Source organism: Erithacus rubecula (genome assembly GCF_903797595.1).
Source record: "Erithacus rubecula genome assembly, chromosome: 5".
NCBI lineage: Eukaryota > Metazoa > Chordata > Aves > Passeriformes > Muscicapidae > Erithacus > Erithacus rubecula.
This window is the reverse complement of record NC_136687.1, coordinates 51,752,204-51,769,104: the sequence shown is the minus strand read 5'-3', so window position 1 is coordinate 51,769,104 and position 16,901 is coordinate 51,752,204. Positions and strand designations below refer to the sequence as shown.

The following is a 16,901-nucleotide window of genomic DNA, read 5'->3' as shown; positions in this document are numbered from 1 at the left end:
GTCTAAGTCTTAATTAAAATATGCTGTTCAAAACCCCCCCTTGGAAAATTTTTTATTGTTTTCACCTGCAATGTTTTATATAACACCTGCTCAGAAAAATATCTCCAGCTGATGTCCCTTTTTTGATTTATCTTCTTAATCTATCTCCTAATCAAGTTCCAATGAAAAAATGCTATCAACTACATTCCTTGGCTCTAATTGTGAGCATTCCAACACAGGTTACTCTTGGCTTCCACATAGGTAAACAGCAGGAATGAGGAAAGGAGGGGAGAAAGAAAACATTAGTGTGTCTGTTGGCTTGTATGTACAATGACAAATGGCAACTGCAGTTTCTGTCCAGGAAATATCAGTCAGATGTACTCAAATGCAAAAACAGCATCCTAAAGCAGCAGGACCTGAAGGGACCTTCCATTCTTGTAACACTGGGCACTCTGCCTTGCTAAAAATAACTCCTAGAAGCTCACCTGAAGCAAACCACAGCTTTCTCAGTACCACTGCCACCCTGAAGCAACCTGCTTTTGAAGCACTGTTAAGTCTGTAGTTGCTTCATGCTATTCAGACTTTTTCCTTCTTCACCTACTTTTCCATTTTTTTCCTGTGGTGCCAGATCCTTTGCCCATAGTCCATACACCATTTTTTTTCTTATTACAGAAATTATAATGTTCTGCCCAGCTTTTTACCAAGGTTTGTTAGGAGTGAGGTTTGATTATGTGACCAAACAATTCAATACAGTTTAAAAAGACTTTAACTCTTGGTTTCATCTATGACTTTGGTGACACAAACATGTCATCTGTTGATAGAAGGCAACACTCGCTGGAAAAACTGATATACTCCTCTGTTTTATTAATGAAATCTCTTGTGCATTTTAAAAATTGTTTTCAATACTCAGGAGGCTTGTCTCATTTGTTACTTAGGGAAAATAATTTTGTGCTCTTTTAAATTTAAGAAACTCTGCTTGCTTCCTGCTATTATTTTCTTCCCCCTTAAACCCTTATTTAGCACCTTTCCTCTTCATTATTAAATACACCTTTCCTCTTCATTATTAAAATGTACACTCCTTTCAAAATGAACTCAATAATGGAGTGTTAATCACTCCCAAGTCAGAAATGTCATTTCCAGCTACATATATAACCTCAATTCAGTCTCCTGTGTATATACATTTATTTTGCACATTATTCTTCAAATAATTGAAACTGCAAAGAGAGTATATGTTGACACAGAGTAATTACACCCTTTGGTTCTCTGCCAGCAAGGTAGAATTAAAATTTATAATCTCATAAAATGTGCAAGAGGTCTTTAACATTTGCAGGTAGTTTTGTGCCTTTCTATTTCAAAACGAGCAACAGAGAAATTGAGTTACACCCATGAGTGCACACAATATTTGCAGCTCAAGCTTAGCAATATACCCAATTGTCACCAAGTTTGGGTCAGGTCTTTGTGTGGACAAGTGTGCTCCCACAGCCCCCCTGCCCTTTGCTTGTGAGCAAACCAGCTGTCCTAGCTGGAAAGCAGGGCAGAGAGAAACCCAAAGGTGTCTGGTTTAGCAGGCTCCACACTCCCCTGCTAATGGGAACACCTGAAAGCCAGAGCTGAGCTCCACACTGCATTTACTATCCAGCTACATGGGGCTGGAGTAGCAGAGTGAGGCTGGCTCCTTCTTGGCTGTCACAGAAATGAAAGGTCGGTGCAAACCCTCTGGAATGCTTCTTGCAGATGAATAGTCTGTTACCAAGATTTGTTGTAATGAATTTAATTGATTCCTCATGGAAGGTTTAGAGTAATCTTTCCACAGCCATTAAACTTTTCTTCACAGATCATTGTTTCTCTCAGAGCACAGAATGCTTCTCAGCATCATATAGACACCTGATCAAATCATCACTTGGAATGGTTTTTCTACACGTCAATTTTTTAACTTTGGTTCAGATCTTGGTTTTTCCTCTCAGCTGCCAGGACACTTTTTTCTCAGATATTTCAGGGTGCACATACATGTGCATATTCATGTACATGCATCTGTCTAGTCATTGACTTGCTCCTTAGATAGTGAAAAGGAAGATAATAAAGGTAATCTCAGTATTATCACTGTTGTTTATTATATTTTATGTGAAATTGCTGGGACATTTGGGACCTCCACAATAATGGAATTTAATTCTTAGGAAACTTCATGCTAGATCATTGATATGGCTCTTTCCTGGGCTAGCAAATTTGAGTCTGATTTCCTAATGATTTACTGCACTTGCTGAGAATTTACCTTCAAGTAAGTTTTCAAAACACACCTCAGTGTTTTAGAGAAAAACAAATTCCAGGCTGCAGAATTAATTTAGAATAAAATGGAGGAAGGGAAGAGATAATTTCTGCCTTTATCAATACAGTTTTAATCAGAGAACCTGTGGTCATTGAGGCATTGTAGAGGCTGAAGAGTTTAATCAATATATTACAGTCTGGCTGAAAATGTTCATAGGGCTTATGAAAACTGAGCAAAGAATGCTTTGGTGTTTTCGTTGGACAGAGTAGCTACCTTTAGAGAATAACTTAATAAAATTCCTTCTATTCTCACACCAGAGGAGAACTACTGCTTAATTGATTGAAATATATTATGCAGAACTCTTTTATGCCTGTTTTGTAGCCTCTCTAAGGCTATATGGGAAACATATTTTCATGTTGTTCACTGGGGCAGAATTCCCACACATTCACTTCTGCCTAGTGCTTTTCAGGATCAGAATTCCTAGGAGCTATTTAAGGAGTTGCAGTATGCAAGACTTCAAGTATCTACATTTAAAATACCTTCATTTTGCAACACTGGTAATTACTAACTTTAGCTATTCAATAAGGCTATTCTTTTTATTTTGCTTCTTTCTCACAATAGTGTATTGCATCATCACCTAGCACATACTATACAGTAGGAAGGTAATAATCTCTGCTTTCATTTCTTGACCACAATGTTGAAAAGCAGATGTTTTTTTGCCTTACTTTCCTAGTGGGGAAAAAACACATAATTTCTTATGAGCAAACCACAAAAGCACACAGATCTTCTCCTTTTAGTGCCCAGAAATAGCTTAGGTAAGAGGTCAAAGTTGGTACCACATGTAGAGTTTGCCCTTTCAAAACACTAGCCAAAATCCCACTGATTTCAGTAGAAACAGGGTTGAATCCTCAAACACTATAGCTGCATATAAACTCTAAGCATCCTCTACATTCTTCAACTATATATTTTACTCTATGTGGGGTAAATTGGGGCAGGGATGTGTGTTTCACCTCTGTGCAGTACTGTGTTTGTTCACATTTTGTGAAAAACTTAGATGTTACTAACACAGTTGATCTGATTTTTTTCCTTATTTCTCCTTTTCACCAAAGGTCTCAAATCCAGAAGTATAAATGACTTAATCAAAGACATAGTTGGAGAACATTTTCAAGTGTTTCAAGGTGAAATGCAAGAGAGTATGGCTCAGATTTTCAAGACTATGTCTAGTATGTCAGGTGACCTTGAAAATACAAAAGAATTAGTCAAGCATCTGAATGAAACCCAAAATAAATTTGCTCAGGAGAAAGATGCTGGGCCAACAGAGCTTGACATTCTGGAGCTGAAGAGTCATATGGTGCTGATGAGAGAGGAAATGGCCCTCACTTGTGACAAACCTGTGAAAGCTTTACAAGAAAAGCAGAAGTCCTTGGAAGCTAACTTGGAGCATCAACAGTCAAGAAGTGCAATTTATTATCAGTCTTTAAATAGGACCCTTACTGAAATGAGAGATGCTCACGAGCAGCTGTTATCAGCTGAGCAGAGTTCCAGACAGAACCTCCCCTCTGCAGATAAAGCCATGGAGTACAATGTCACAGAGTACATGATCACACTGCAGGAGAAAGTAAAGAGACAAGGCATGATGCTGCTGGAGATCTATGATGATTTAAGAGTCCAAGACAGCAAGATCAGCAATCTCAGTGTTGCACTGGAGGTTCAGAGGGACTCTGTCCTGGGGGTCTGTGATGACATGCTGTCAGAAAGCAGGACAGATTTCCAAGCACAGCTGGCAGCAGTCCAAGAGAGTGTGGTTGTTCTAAACAAGAGTCTCTCTGATGTGTTCCTTCCACTGGGCAATAAGATGGACAGAATGAATGAGCAAATTAATGACTTGTGCTATGATATGGAGATCCTGCAACCCTTGATTGAACAAGGGGTACCTTTTAGTGTGACTTCAGAGTACGAACAACAGCTCCAAGCTAAAGAATTCAAAGAGAAACTTGAAAACCTCACTGTTGTCATTAACAGAATGAGTTCTGCAATGAAGGAACTTTCCAAAACGCAGGAAGGACTTAAAAATGAATCTCAGGCTTATCAGGAACTGTTTGAGAGTCGTATTAATGAATGCTCCACGGAAATAGAGGATGGATTAAACAAGACCATGATAGTAGTAAACAATGCTATCGATTCTATTCAAGATAATTATGTACTGAAAGACATGCTACATGCACTAAGAAATGAGACTGAAGTGTGCTGTGGCAGAGCTGAGGAACTGCACAGAATTCTGGCTTTTATTCCCCAGTTCCAGCAGTTGAATGAATCCCTCCAGTCACTGCTTTATAACAAGAGATATGAAATTACTTCACAGGCAGTGTCATCTCTTTCTGATCCTCTGTACAAGGAGTCTGACAAAAGTGTCCTCCACAATTTCAGTCGAGTTTTCTATGTTTTAAATGATACATCATCAAAAGTGGAAAAGCAGCAACAGGATATCAGTCGCCTGGAAGAAAAATGGTTGGACTCTGTAGAGGGCTCAAAGGACCATGAGGTTCGGCTTCTGAATGTAGAGTCAAAAATTTCCAAATTTTTGGCAAACAACTGTGCCTCACTGAAACAAACCAAATCTGCCTCAACAGAGAAAGAACAGGTGGTCTCACTTCAGCTGCAGGCGCTGAGTTCCAGGATCAGGGCTCTGGAAGCCAAGTCGATCCGTTTCTCAAATGTTATCCCACTTGTGAACAAGACTGCTCGTGAGGCCTGGGGGCTGTGCCAGGATGCCAACAACAGCATCCAGAAGGTGAATGCAAGCATACCTGTGCTCATTAAATTGGCTCAGCCAGATATCCCCCTGCTGCAGACAGGCCTCAAGGAGCTCATTGAATCTGTGCTAGAAGTAAAAGCAGGAACTATTCTGACAAACTTAACCCAGCATGTTGACATATCCATGGTAAATGCAATGAACAATTTCACTAAACTTCAGAAGCAGCTGAAACCAGTTCTAAAGAAACCTCCTCCAGCAAAAAAAGTGGCAGGAAATGCCACCATGAGCCTGGCAAGCCGAAGCCAGAGAAACACGGATAATGCAATAGATCCAGGTAATGCATTTTACTCTACTAAAAATCAAGGTATGTTTTATAAAAACTTATGTAACCATTGTGATGAACTGAGTGGCAGAACTTGACTGAGAGTAAATAAAAAGTCTAAAGACTGCTGTAAAGTGTGTTTCAGAGGAACCTGAGATTAGTGTCTTGCTTACATCAGAGTTTATTTTGCTTATGAGATTTTGCACTCCATTTAATTTTCCTTAATAGACTTCCATCTGATCAGTTTAAGATCTATATACATGCACACACACATACTCAGCTGAGAACCTGTTCTTTAAAAAGTTACTGAGAGTTTAGACAAAATCTAAAGAACAAGAATTTTATGCCTGCATCTCAATTAGCAGTTTCAGTAGAAAAAAATGTATGCAAGCTGGGAGAGAAATATGGAGTTGCATCAGTACTTTGTAGTAGGGATGAAAGGTATTAAAAACCTGAAGCATGTGAACAAAAATTACTGTAATGAGGATTTTGCTGGCTTCTTCAGGACTTCATTGAGAAATGCAGTTAGTTACAGCAGTGTGTTCCTGAAAAGCAGGAATCCAGCCAATAAAGGAAATTTGGCTCCAGTCCACCTGGAGAGCAGCTCAGCTAAGCAAGAGTTGCCATTCTTAAAAAGGAAGTTTTGAGTGTGATCTGCTTCTGAACTTAAATTCAAATACCATCATGTGAAATGAATTATGAATGAATTCACAGAAGTACAAACTCTTGAGTTGTGACTTCTGCAATCATACTAGAGAGAAAATCAATAGCACAAGATAATGTTTTATGGAAATATAATTTCTGGCACAATACAGAAATGAAGAGTGAATAAGTGACTTGAAATACTGAGATGACTCTAATTCACATTAAAATTAGACAGGTTTCTTAATGACAGAAACATGTCCAGGTACTCGTGAAGATCCAGAGCTGAATATTTTCTGTAAAATGCACTTAAAATGATGAACATTTCCAAACCAATACTTGGTTCCTATTGCAAGCAGATGTAGAGAGAGCAAGAACTATTACCCTTGTTCATGTACTAAGACCATGGACAATCTCCTTTTCCCTCTCCATGCTTTTTTTCTTCCTTTCCACTTTGCTTCTTCATCTCTTCCTGTCCTAGGGACAGCATTTCTCAATAATGAATGGAAAAGATCCTTTTTAAAGCCATAATCCCATGAGTAGCTTGGTTTCTGATGGAAGTCATCCTCATTGAGGGATTTCAGTCCTTGGTTATCTTTCCAGTTAGAGAAGAGACATAGCTACTGGAGGAGGCAACCACACTTAATGTACAAAGTAATTTTAATATTTTGCTATTCAAAACTATGATTCTTCCTCAGTCATTTTTGTTTTATGTCTGTTACTGGCACTGAACAGGATGGAAATTCAAAATGTTTGCTCAAAATTGAAATTAAGAGAAAATGAGAGATGACTTTGATCCTTCCCACACCACGTAATTTGTTGGAAAGTATCACTAGTGATACCTGCCTGAAGCACAGGAAGGTGCCACCTGCTCTGGTTTTCACTCCAAATTGATGAATTAATGTCTTTCCCATTTATTATTTATACTCAATTTAACAAATAGTTTGCTTAATAGCATTGGATATATGCTCACTTACAGAAAGTGCAGTTCTTTGCAGATGTTGAGAAGCCTTATTTTTAGATGAGGTTTCTACATAGCAATGTTTATGCTGACTTTTCCATTGGTAATGAGATTTTGTACTTAACAAATTTCATGCCTAGAAAAGCCATGTATTATATTTCTGTAAGTTAAAGAAACAAGACCATTACCCTAATTAACAAATATCCATCTTCTGCCTGGTAGATTTTACTTCTCTATTAAAGCTTTTTCTCACGAGTTCTAGGACACCACCAGGGATTTGTGCTACCTCTACTAAAAATTCTAGAAGATACTCTAAAGCATAATTGGCTAATTATAAAATATGCTTAATCTTAGATTGCCTTTTTCAACTAAAGGGAAATTCTAGAAAGAAGTGAATGAAATTTTTCATTGACTTCAATATGTTCAATGTTTAAACTTGAACAGATTAGGAGTTTAATTTTCTTTAATGTGTTCAAGATTTGACCCCAAAGAAATACTTCCTGAAGTAATTAATTGAAACCACAAAAAGCAATGTGAGTTTGCACTACCTATGCAGGGACATAAAATTTTGCAGACTTCCCATATTGTGGAATAACCTAAAGAAAAGTTCTGTGTCAAGTAGAGGCTGCAATACATTTATGAGCAGTGAAAGTGCCAACACTCCTGATACTGACTGTAACAGCAACCCAGGGGGATAAAAAAAGTTATTATCTTAAGAAGCTTCAGTATCTAAGAGGAGATGACAACATTAAAATATATATTTCTAATATGCATTTATACACACAGAGTAACTCTTAATTAGTCTTGGGTTTGGGTTGTGACTGGTTCTACTTTCCAATGCACTGTTTTTCTACAGAAATGTTCACACATTTCTGTAATGTGAGGGCAGTTTAGCTCAGTTCCCGTTTTCCTCTTGCTATTAGTGCTGTTCTCTAGGGAATCTAGAGGCTGCTGTGCTTTTCAAATGTGAGTGTACCTCTAGTTGCATGTCTGGTATTAGTTGTGGCTTTTGCTTTATTCAGATTATACCACCTTCCTATCATGAATAACAGAGAGTCAAGCTGTGTTATATTTATGTATTTGAAACAGTGCACATGTGAGAGGTAGTTTCATTTCATTCTCACTTTCTTTGTGTCTTATTTCTGATTTTGTTTTCACAAGATTTCCAACTCTTGACAGAAATGCAAGCTTCCATTGTTGCTTTATCATGAAAGACTTAATCTCCAGTGAAATTAACCAATGCAAATGTTTTCTGTTTTGTGTTTTAATTGCACTAATGAGATAGTTATTCCAGTTCAGCTTGGTGACATACACTTCAAATTTGCATATTTACTCTTTAGACTAATGGGTTGATGAAGCTGTAGTGTTGTTTTTAATTTGGTAAGCCTTAAATCATCACACTGGAATTATAAGGAACCTCTGCTTAACAGAAGAACAGAGTTGCTGGAGTCCAAGTAGCTTGGTTCAGCTCTGACACTCTTCCCCACGCAAAACAGGAGGGCACAGCTCTCTCCTCCTTGCTTTTTGCCCTCTGTCAGCCTAAGGGTGCTAAGACAGGTGATTAATAGCTACAGGCTGGCAATCAGTTTGACCCACCAGCAAGGTGGTTTAGTAGATTCCCAGGCTCTTCCAGGCTCCTAAGGGTTCCTGAGAAGCAGGTAGTGATAACTGAATATTAAGAATATGCTTTTAGGTTACCTCCTGGTCAGAAGAATTTCCAAACTGAACTGCTGGAGTCAATCCTTTCCATAAGGAGACCATTAAATTGCTAAATATTTGTTTTGCTTCTAACAACACCCCAGTAGATACTAACAGAGCTTCATTATTTGTTTGAGATTTGTTTGCACAGCACTGACAGTCTATTTCCCTAAAGAGCTTCTGGCTGTCTGCACTCCCAAAGAGTAGAAAAACTGAGCATTAACTGGCTTTTCTCATTACTGCTGTACCAAGTGTAATTAGCAACTACATTTTATTCCTTGCTAGTAATAGTGACAATTTAAGCCTTTAATTTATAGTCTCTCTCTTCTACTCATCTCCACTGCTAAGTTGTGAAACAGTAATTAGCAATAAAATATTTGTTTTAATAGGAGATCCTTTCTAAACTGAACCTTCTGACACCTTTACCCCAAGGAGATAACTCAGGTGTCTCAGGACACCTTTTATCAAGAAAAGAGAAAATACTGGGCAGAGGAGCAGCCTCAGCCAAAAATGACAGCAGAAAGATGCTATTGTAGCACAGTTACATAGAGATTATTGGCACAGTGGAGATCTGCAGTATTTGCCTCTTGCTCAGAAAATCCTAATTTGACTCAAATCCCCACACAGCTTCTCCTATTCTAGCAAATGGAGGAGCTTCCCTGCTGCTGTTCTTCAGTGCTTCACTGGGAGGGTTAATTTAAAGTTGGTAAAGCTATGTCTGAATTTGAATTAACTCCAAGGTTAAGGTCAGGTAGAATCACCCCACAGCAGACTTCCAAAATGCTAGTCTCAATCTCATTATCATTTCCTTTTAGTGATCTTTTTCCTGTTTCTTGGGTTTACTTCTTGTTTATGTTAAGTAGAGGCCAATTAGCAGAGAAACTGCTGTGTTCTTACAGGAAGCTTTTGTATTTTGGGAGTATGATACAGTCAGCACAATCAGCTGTTTTCCTTCCTTTTCTGCTTTCCTTTGACACTTGGTAAATGTGTGGATGCTTGGTAAATATCAGAGAAATGTTGTGGGTGCTTGGTAAATGTGGGTGAAAAATAACTTCAATGATGGATGTAGCAAACAATTATCTGAGAAGAAAACCATTATTTTCTTATGTCCAGTTGCCTGTGCTGTGACCCCAGTCATGACAGTCCTAAATTGCTTTATTTCAGGCATTACAGAATAGACATTATTTTCTGTGAAAAGAATGACTGTTGTGTTTATAAATCCATATGCTGTATCAGAGCAAATTCAGGTGTCGCTGTAAAATGTGCCTCAGAATTCTGCTCAGTGAACTAAAATATCACACAGAAACAGTTTGCCTTAATGCAGCATTTTGTGAAATATCTGGTTGGGAAAATGAAGATAACACTGGAATTGCTGAAATATGTATGTGAAATCCAGGTCAGCATTTTCCTGGCAATAACTAGATGATTTTTGTGCAAGACTTTTTCAGTTCTGACCTACCAACCTAGATTTACCATAACAGGACTGTGTGGAGCTATCTTTTGAGAGTTCTGCTGGTAAATCCTGGCAAAGAAAATGTTTGTTTTCTAAAATATCTGGCTCTTATTTGACCAAACCAAGAGAAAGCAAAATATGTAATTTGGGAATGCTTTGTGTTCAGATTTTTTCATAGCAATATTTAATTTTTAATGTGACCTGAATTTTCTCCCCCCAAAAAACTGCTGTGACAACACATTATTCAATTACACTCTGTAATTAATGTCTCAGAGATCAGCAGCACTGGCCTGACAGATTTCTCTGCATTGGCTGAGTGTAATTTGGCCAGCTCACACCTAGCAGGGTGCAGAGGCAAGAACATCCTCAGTGAGGGTGCTCTGTAAAGCTCTGTTTGGTATAATTTTCCTTGCTTGCAATACAAAACTTCTACTACAACCTGGATAGATATACTGGAATTAGAGACAAGTACTTGAAGTGCCTGGGATAGCATTTAGGACCTTTCATCACCAGGAGCGTGATTCTCCTGCAGTGTTTGTTACATGCCTGGGTGAAAAGTGTTTCAGACAGAACAATCCAACCTGTACACCTGCAGTAGGAAATCTCTTCTGGTACATCCAAGGATAAGATGGCTTAGTCCAGAAAGACCAACCTGACCTATCTTCTTTGGAGTATCTTCTTTCTTACTGCATGTACCTGACCCTCTGAGACTAGCAGAACTCAGAACTTACAGGTAATCTTGAATATCTTGGAGGATAGCTGAGGGTTTGCTGTGTACAGGTAAAGAGGAGGCTGGACAGGATCTGAAGGTCACAAAGAACTTGGGCAGAAATTGCAAATTGACTAAGAGCCTTTACAAAAATCACAAGTGCCACTGCCATGAGGTTACAGCTGTTGGTTTTCCTGGCTCTCCCTGACAGGGCAGCTTGCAGCCTGTGCCAGCTCCCCGTGCCAGAATGGAGGAACCTGTGTCAATGACAGGCTGGGCTTTGTCTGTGCCTGTCGCCACCCCTTTGGAGGAGCCAACTGCAGCGTGAGGCTGGTGAACGACAACGCCCTGAGTGCTGGCAAGTACAGAATTCAGCAACACAGCACCAGCCCAGCCTCTGCCCCAGGGCCACATTACAGAGCATCTGCTGGCCAGAGGTCGCACACTTCACTTTAATGAGCGACAACTCAAGCAGCAGAGTGCTGTGTTTTGGTGCTGAAGACATCAATCCCCAGGGGTGGCTCGTGATCTCTTTCTTTAATATGACCAGATGATGGGATTAAATTGGTTTGGGGCCTGCCATAATAGCTGGAAAGCTCCCTGCTGAAATGTGCAGAGTGGGAGGGTGTGCAGTAGATGTATTCCAACACGACGTCATGGAGTGTGAAGGGGGAGGTAAAATCACATCACTGGGAAATACTAGCCTCAATGCAGCCATAAATGTTCTACAAATATCAGTAGCTGCCAGGACTATGCCCTCAAGGAGTCATTTTAGGCCTGCCTCTGGCTTTCACCAACAAAGGATGTGTCCCCTGAAAGATTTCAAAAGAAAAAAAAAAGTTAAAATTACACTTTTCCAGCACAATAAATTCAATAAATAATTTACACCCAGGTACAAGCCACATGGAATGTGAATTTCATGCATCTTTCAGCAGTCATTTGGCTGATTTTTACTCATGACAGAATATAAGTAGTGAACAAAATAATTTGTAAAGAAGCAGGGAATGACAGTGTACAGGCTCAGCTTGAAGAGAATCCCATATACTTTTATCTCCTCATTTTACATCATGAGTGCTAAACCTCCTCACTGTTTGTCTAAGATTGGTGCCAAAATTCTTGGCTTCAGCCCACTCATATGAACAATGAAAGAGATCCTGGAGTCTAGTTTTCCCTGGAGTTTTAGGGAAAACTAGAAGGGCATGTAGGGTGGAAAGAAAGCTCCCCTAGTGATAACATGGTATAGACAGCCATAAAGTTCCCTTGCTGTTGTTAATTTTTTCTCAGGTGGACACACCTAGACTAATTGTGAAGAAAATTACTTTCTCTACAATATAAAAAGATGTGTTTATGCAGGAGTGCTATGTTTCAGTTGCTCAAGGTCTGTGATCCACAGGATGATGTGACAAGAAAATCCGCTTTTGATCTTCTGGCTGGTCTAAGTTGCCTTTCTACAATGCAACATCACTTGACATTGTTCTTTATTCCTTTACAGATTTTTCAAAAGGATCATACAGATATGCGCCTATGGTGGCTTTTTTTGCTTCTCACACATATGGAATGACAACTCCAGGACCCATCAGATTTAACAATCTGGATGTCAACTATGGTGCCTCCTTTGCCCCAGCAACTGGGAAGTTCCATGTTCCATACCTGGGGGTCTATGTTTTTGAATATACCATTGAATCATTTAGTCCACGTGCCTCTGGCTATCTGGTCATTGATGGAATAGACAAACTCACTTTTCAGGCTGAAAATATTAATGACAACAAGTACACTGACAGAGTAATTACTGGAAATGCTTTATTAGAGTTAAATTATGGTCAGGAAGTCTGGCTCAGGCTGGCAACTGGCTCTATAGCAGCCAAGTATCCACCAGTAACTACATTTAGTGGTTACCTGTTGTATCGTACCTAAATCAGTCTTAAATGTGAGCTGTTAGCCAAAAAAAGCAACCTGCAGGTGAATTTAGCTTTTCATTTAAACACTTTGCTTCTTTAACAGCACTAAGCTTCCCAATGTAATGGTTTGTCTACTGCTGATCCTCCAAGATGTTTTTTGGTTGTAGCCATGTGCACAACCCAAAGGAGTCCACAGGTTAGAGATGGGGGAAAAGGAAAACAAAGCATCTTCCTCATATTAATATGACTGGGAAGCAAAAATGTAATTCTGTTCTGCTGTTATATTGCATACAGAAGATTGCTGAGAATCACTTCTCCAGAGAAAGCTCATTTTGATTCTTCCTTTACATCCTGACTGCAAACCAAAAAGGACTTATAGATATTGATGAGTCATATGCTGGATTACTACTTAGCCCATTGTATCAATTGATAATCATGTGTATATATTCTGTTTGGAAAAAAATATATATTTCTTTTTCATTTTACCTGCCATTATCCACTGCAAACTTTGAAATGGCAGTATTTAATTGATTCATTATTTTTTTATGTAACCAGTATGATGATGACAAACTAGGTTTTTTGGATCTGGCAGCAAAAAAAACCAAGAGGAATACATTCAGATTAGAAATAAGGTATTTTTAGCAGTTTAATTAGTCATAGGATAAACACCCTAATGGATTTGGTGGATTCTCTCTGCTGCTTGAAATATTTAAACCACAGCTGGATTTTCCTTGGGTAATATGTTTTAAGCAAGCACTTATATTGGCTTCACACAGATTTTAGTATTTGACCTATAAAGTACACAAGATTAAATGATATAACCAAAGTATTTTCTAAGTTTGAGTTCTGTAATTCTATGATTATGTTTGTTTCTGCATTATAGCCACTAAGTACTGAGACAAGATGAAATTAACTTCAGTCTGTATGTGATTTTTCAAGCACCAACCCAATAAAGAAATATTTTTAATTGATGCCTGATTGCCTGAAAAAACAAACCCTCAGGTTTTTATTCTTACTCTTTACAAAGTTCCATGCTGCTCCAGTTTCTTGATATCCTATTCCCTGGTTTGACTGGCCAGGTTTGTTTCTGGTCATTGCCTTTGTTAATGATATTTGACCAGGTTTTTCTGTGTCTTTGTGTTTGTCTCACTCCCTTTTAAAAAAAAAAAAGTATCCTCTATGTCAATCTATTGAAACACAGAAAGTTTTGGAGCTTCCTGAATTATTTTGTTTTCCACTGTCAGGAGCTTTTCTTGAAAACACATGGGAATCTTCAGCTCTCTTCTTAGTATTACTTAAAGTACCTTACAAGATCTTAAGATGAATGTCCATGAAATGCCATCACGTGGATAAGAGAATCCACAGTCATCCCTCAGATGCATAAATGTACATTTTGTTGTTCCAGACAGAAATGAGGGTTTCTTCCCCACCAGAAGCAGTGGTGCTGAAGAAGCATGTCCATGGGGATGTGCCTCTGGGTTCTGGCTGTCTGAACTACAAAAATGTGCAGCACTGAATAACAACCCTCCAACTTCAGGGGGCATCTTATCATGGCTTGTGGTTAAAGACAGCAGTTAAGAATTGATGACAATTGTCAATTCAAGCCCACTTTTTTTCTTTTTTGGAGGTTTTTCTGAGGCCAGAAATCCTTTCTTCTCTCTAATTAATGGGTTCTCAATGTACCATGGACTCTGAATGAGTGTGCTACAGACCTTTTCTGCTGTTGCACACCACATTTTTTCTGTAAACACTCAAAATCTTTGATATGGCACTAACTCAGCCTACTGTATCAGTGAATGTTATTAAATACAATGAACAGAAGCCACAATCCCTCCTTGTATGACTTCATAATTTTAATATGTTTAGCCCTCTTTATTCCTGCTGTGGCTATGGCTAAATGGCATGAAAATTACTCTGAAGATGAAATTCAAATGACCCACCAGAGGCTACCTCTCTGCTTTAATGTGACTTTCTTTGCCCTTGCTGCCCTTCCCTCTAAATGCTTCAAGCTGGGTCTTCAACTTCACAGTCACTATTCCCCCCAGCAATAAGACAATTTCTGATCATTGTACTGGTTTTATTTCCTCTTTTCTCCCCCTTCTTTTTTTATTGTCTCACAAAACAACAGATTCATTGGGGTGCAGTAAGAATTAAGATTAATGCCACATATATATGAGTAACACTTAGAAGACTAATTTCCCTAATAGAAATAGTACTGAAACTAATTCTCATTTTACTATTTAAAATATGGGGAAAATCTAATTTTAAAACTTTAAAATATTAATAAATGTATGCTCCCTCTTTTATACTGTTTAACAATACGTTTAAATTTTTCTTCAGATATCTTCAAACTAATTATAGTTGACTTTATTTTTAAAAACTAAAATGCAGATTGTTCACTGCGAAGATAGTTTTGTATCACTCACTAAAGCTTATTTATGGGCTTGTGACTGTACCTGAGCTGGTGGGACTCACAATAAAAACCACTGAAAAATAAGTGAGAATCAATAAAATAAGTCAGCCTACCCATTATGCAGAATAGGAAACAATCAGCTTGAAATCCCAGGAGAACATTTTAGGCATCAACCAGGATAGGTGGGTCCTGAGGCACTTTGTCACCCCTCTGCTTTCATCTTCATGCTCTGATTTGCATTCCCTAATGACAGCAGGCAGCAAATCTGAACGCTCATCTCTGCCCACAGCCCTTGAGAGGGACCACAAAGCCATCCTGAGCCTTTGTACTTCAGAGTGAACAGTGTTCTCTTTATTTGGGCAATTCAATAACCATGGCAACATTTTGTCTGGTCTGGCTCTGACAAGCCCATCCAATTTACTCCAGAGTTTGTATTATCATTTCCTCACCTATACCAAGCAAGTTACAGCTGAACCCAGCCCCTCAAATGCTTGGAATTCACACTGAGACCAGCAGCTGGTTTTCCTCACACCATTTCCAGCTGCACAGCCAGCACAGCTCCTGCCAAACTCCCCTGCTAACCCAGGCCTGCCTGGGTCTGTCTCATGGGTATTGCTCTCTGTCCCTACATCTGGGATGGTTTTGGTTTTTTTTCTTCTCTACAATAATAGCATCAATATTGGCAGCAAGTGGGAAACAAACCATTATTTCTGAATTCAGGCAGTGCTGAAAGCAGCTATTAAGAGCAGCACTGCAGCTAAATCCCACCAAAACCAGTGGGTACCTGCTGATTAAGTACCTTTGGCAGTGGGATAATAAATGCATTGAGGCAATTGCAAAACTTCCAATCTCCCTAGCAATCTCAATTGCAATCTCCCTAGCAGCTCAATTGTGCAGGTGAGCAGGGGAATGCAAAACAAAGTAAGAGAACACACAGTTTGGACATTTCCAAAGAACAAAAGTGTACACCATGGCTGTGCACATCTGTCACTGGTGGCTGCAGAAACAACTGCCTTTCATTAACCTCTTCAGGCCATCAGGTGTATCACACCAATAAAAGTGTCTAGTTTTTTTCATTCAGTTTTAGTTTTATTAATCCATACTTCTTCCTATCCTTAGCTGACTGCTGGAAAGCCTGAGCCAAATACTCCTGTTCCCATGCTAGAGCATTATCTACAGCAGATGACGGAAACCTTTAATTGTTGTGGAAGAAGTTTTTGTTCTTACTAAAGCATCCTGGCGTAATCATATTTTCAGCAGTTTTATAAGAAGTACAAATATTTATCACTACTTTGTTTTTTAAAATATACAGTAGCTCCATTGCAGTAATTTTCCTTTTGCAAGGTTGCCATTCTTTCCCCTTTGTATGATGGCCCCAATGGCAGAAGAATTCTCAAGGGTGAAATAAAATAAAACAAAACACTGTTCAGATGGGACTCCAGTCCAGAGTGAAGGGTAAGAAAGCTTTATCAGTAAGCTGCTTCCTAGCTGAAGTAGCTGCAGATACAAGCAGCACACTGGCTTGTAATGAACTTCCTTGCCCTGCTTCCCCACCCTCAGAAATCTGTGGTGGCTGCGAGCTGAAAGCAGTGTTCTGCACTCACATGTCACATGTAAACAAACCCAAGTGTTTCTGAAAACACTGACTGCCGTGGCTGCTGCTGAAAATTCTAATCTTAGGAAAAGCAAGTTGCAAAGCAAACAGACCCTGGCTGTTTACAAACAGTGTGCAATTCCAGAAAGCTTGCTATTCAGATCTGCTGGAGTTGGGAGATGCCATAAAAATGACCTGAAGTGTCCAGAAGCTC

General features: G+C 39.0%; 1 protein-coding gene across 2 annotated transcripts in view; it reads left to right on the top strand.

Annotated features, from left to right (window-relative positions):
• MMRN1 (multimerin 1) overlaps positions 1 to 13,651 on the top strand; it is a 38,675-nt gene extending 25,024 nt beyond the window's left edge. Inside the window, exons 6-8 of one of the 2 annotated variants that reach the window (XM_079306676.1) lie at positions 3,352 to 5,331; positions 10,994 to 11,140; positions 12,275 to 13,651. In XM_079306676.1, the coding sequence (XP_079162802.1) occupies positions 3,352 to 5,331; positions 10,994 to 11,140; positions 12,275 to 12,696 (2,549 nt within the window). In that variant the 3' untranslated portion in view covers positions 12,697 to 13,651. The remainder of the gene's footprint in view (positions 1 to 3,351; positions 5,332 to 10,993; positions 11,141 to 12,274) is intronic. The other variant, XM_079306675.1, reaches the window with a different exon arrangement.
• Positions 13,652 to 16,901: the final 3,250 nt, after the last annotated feature.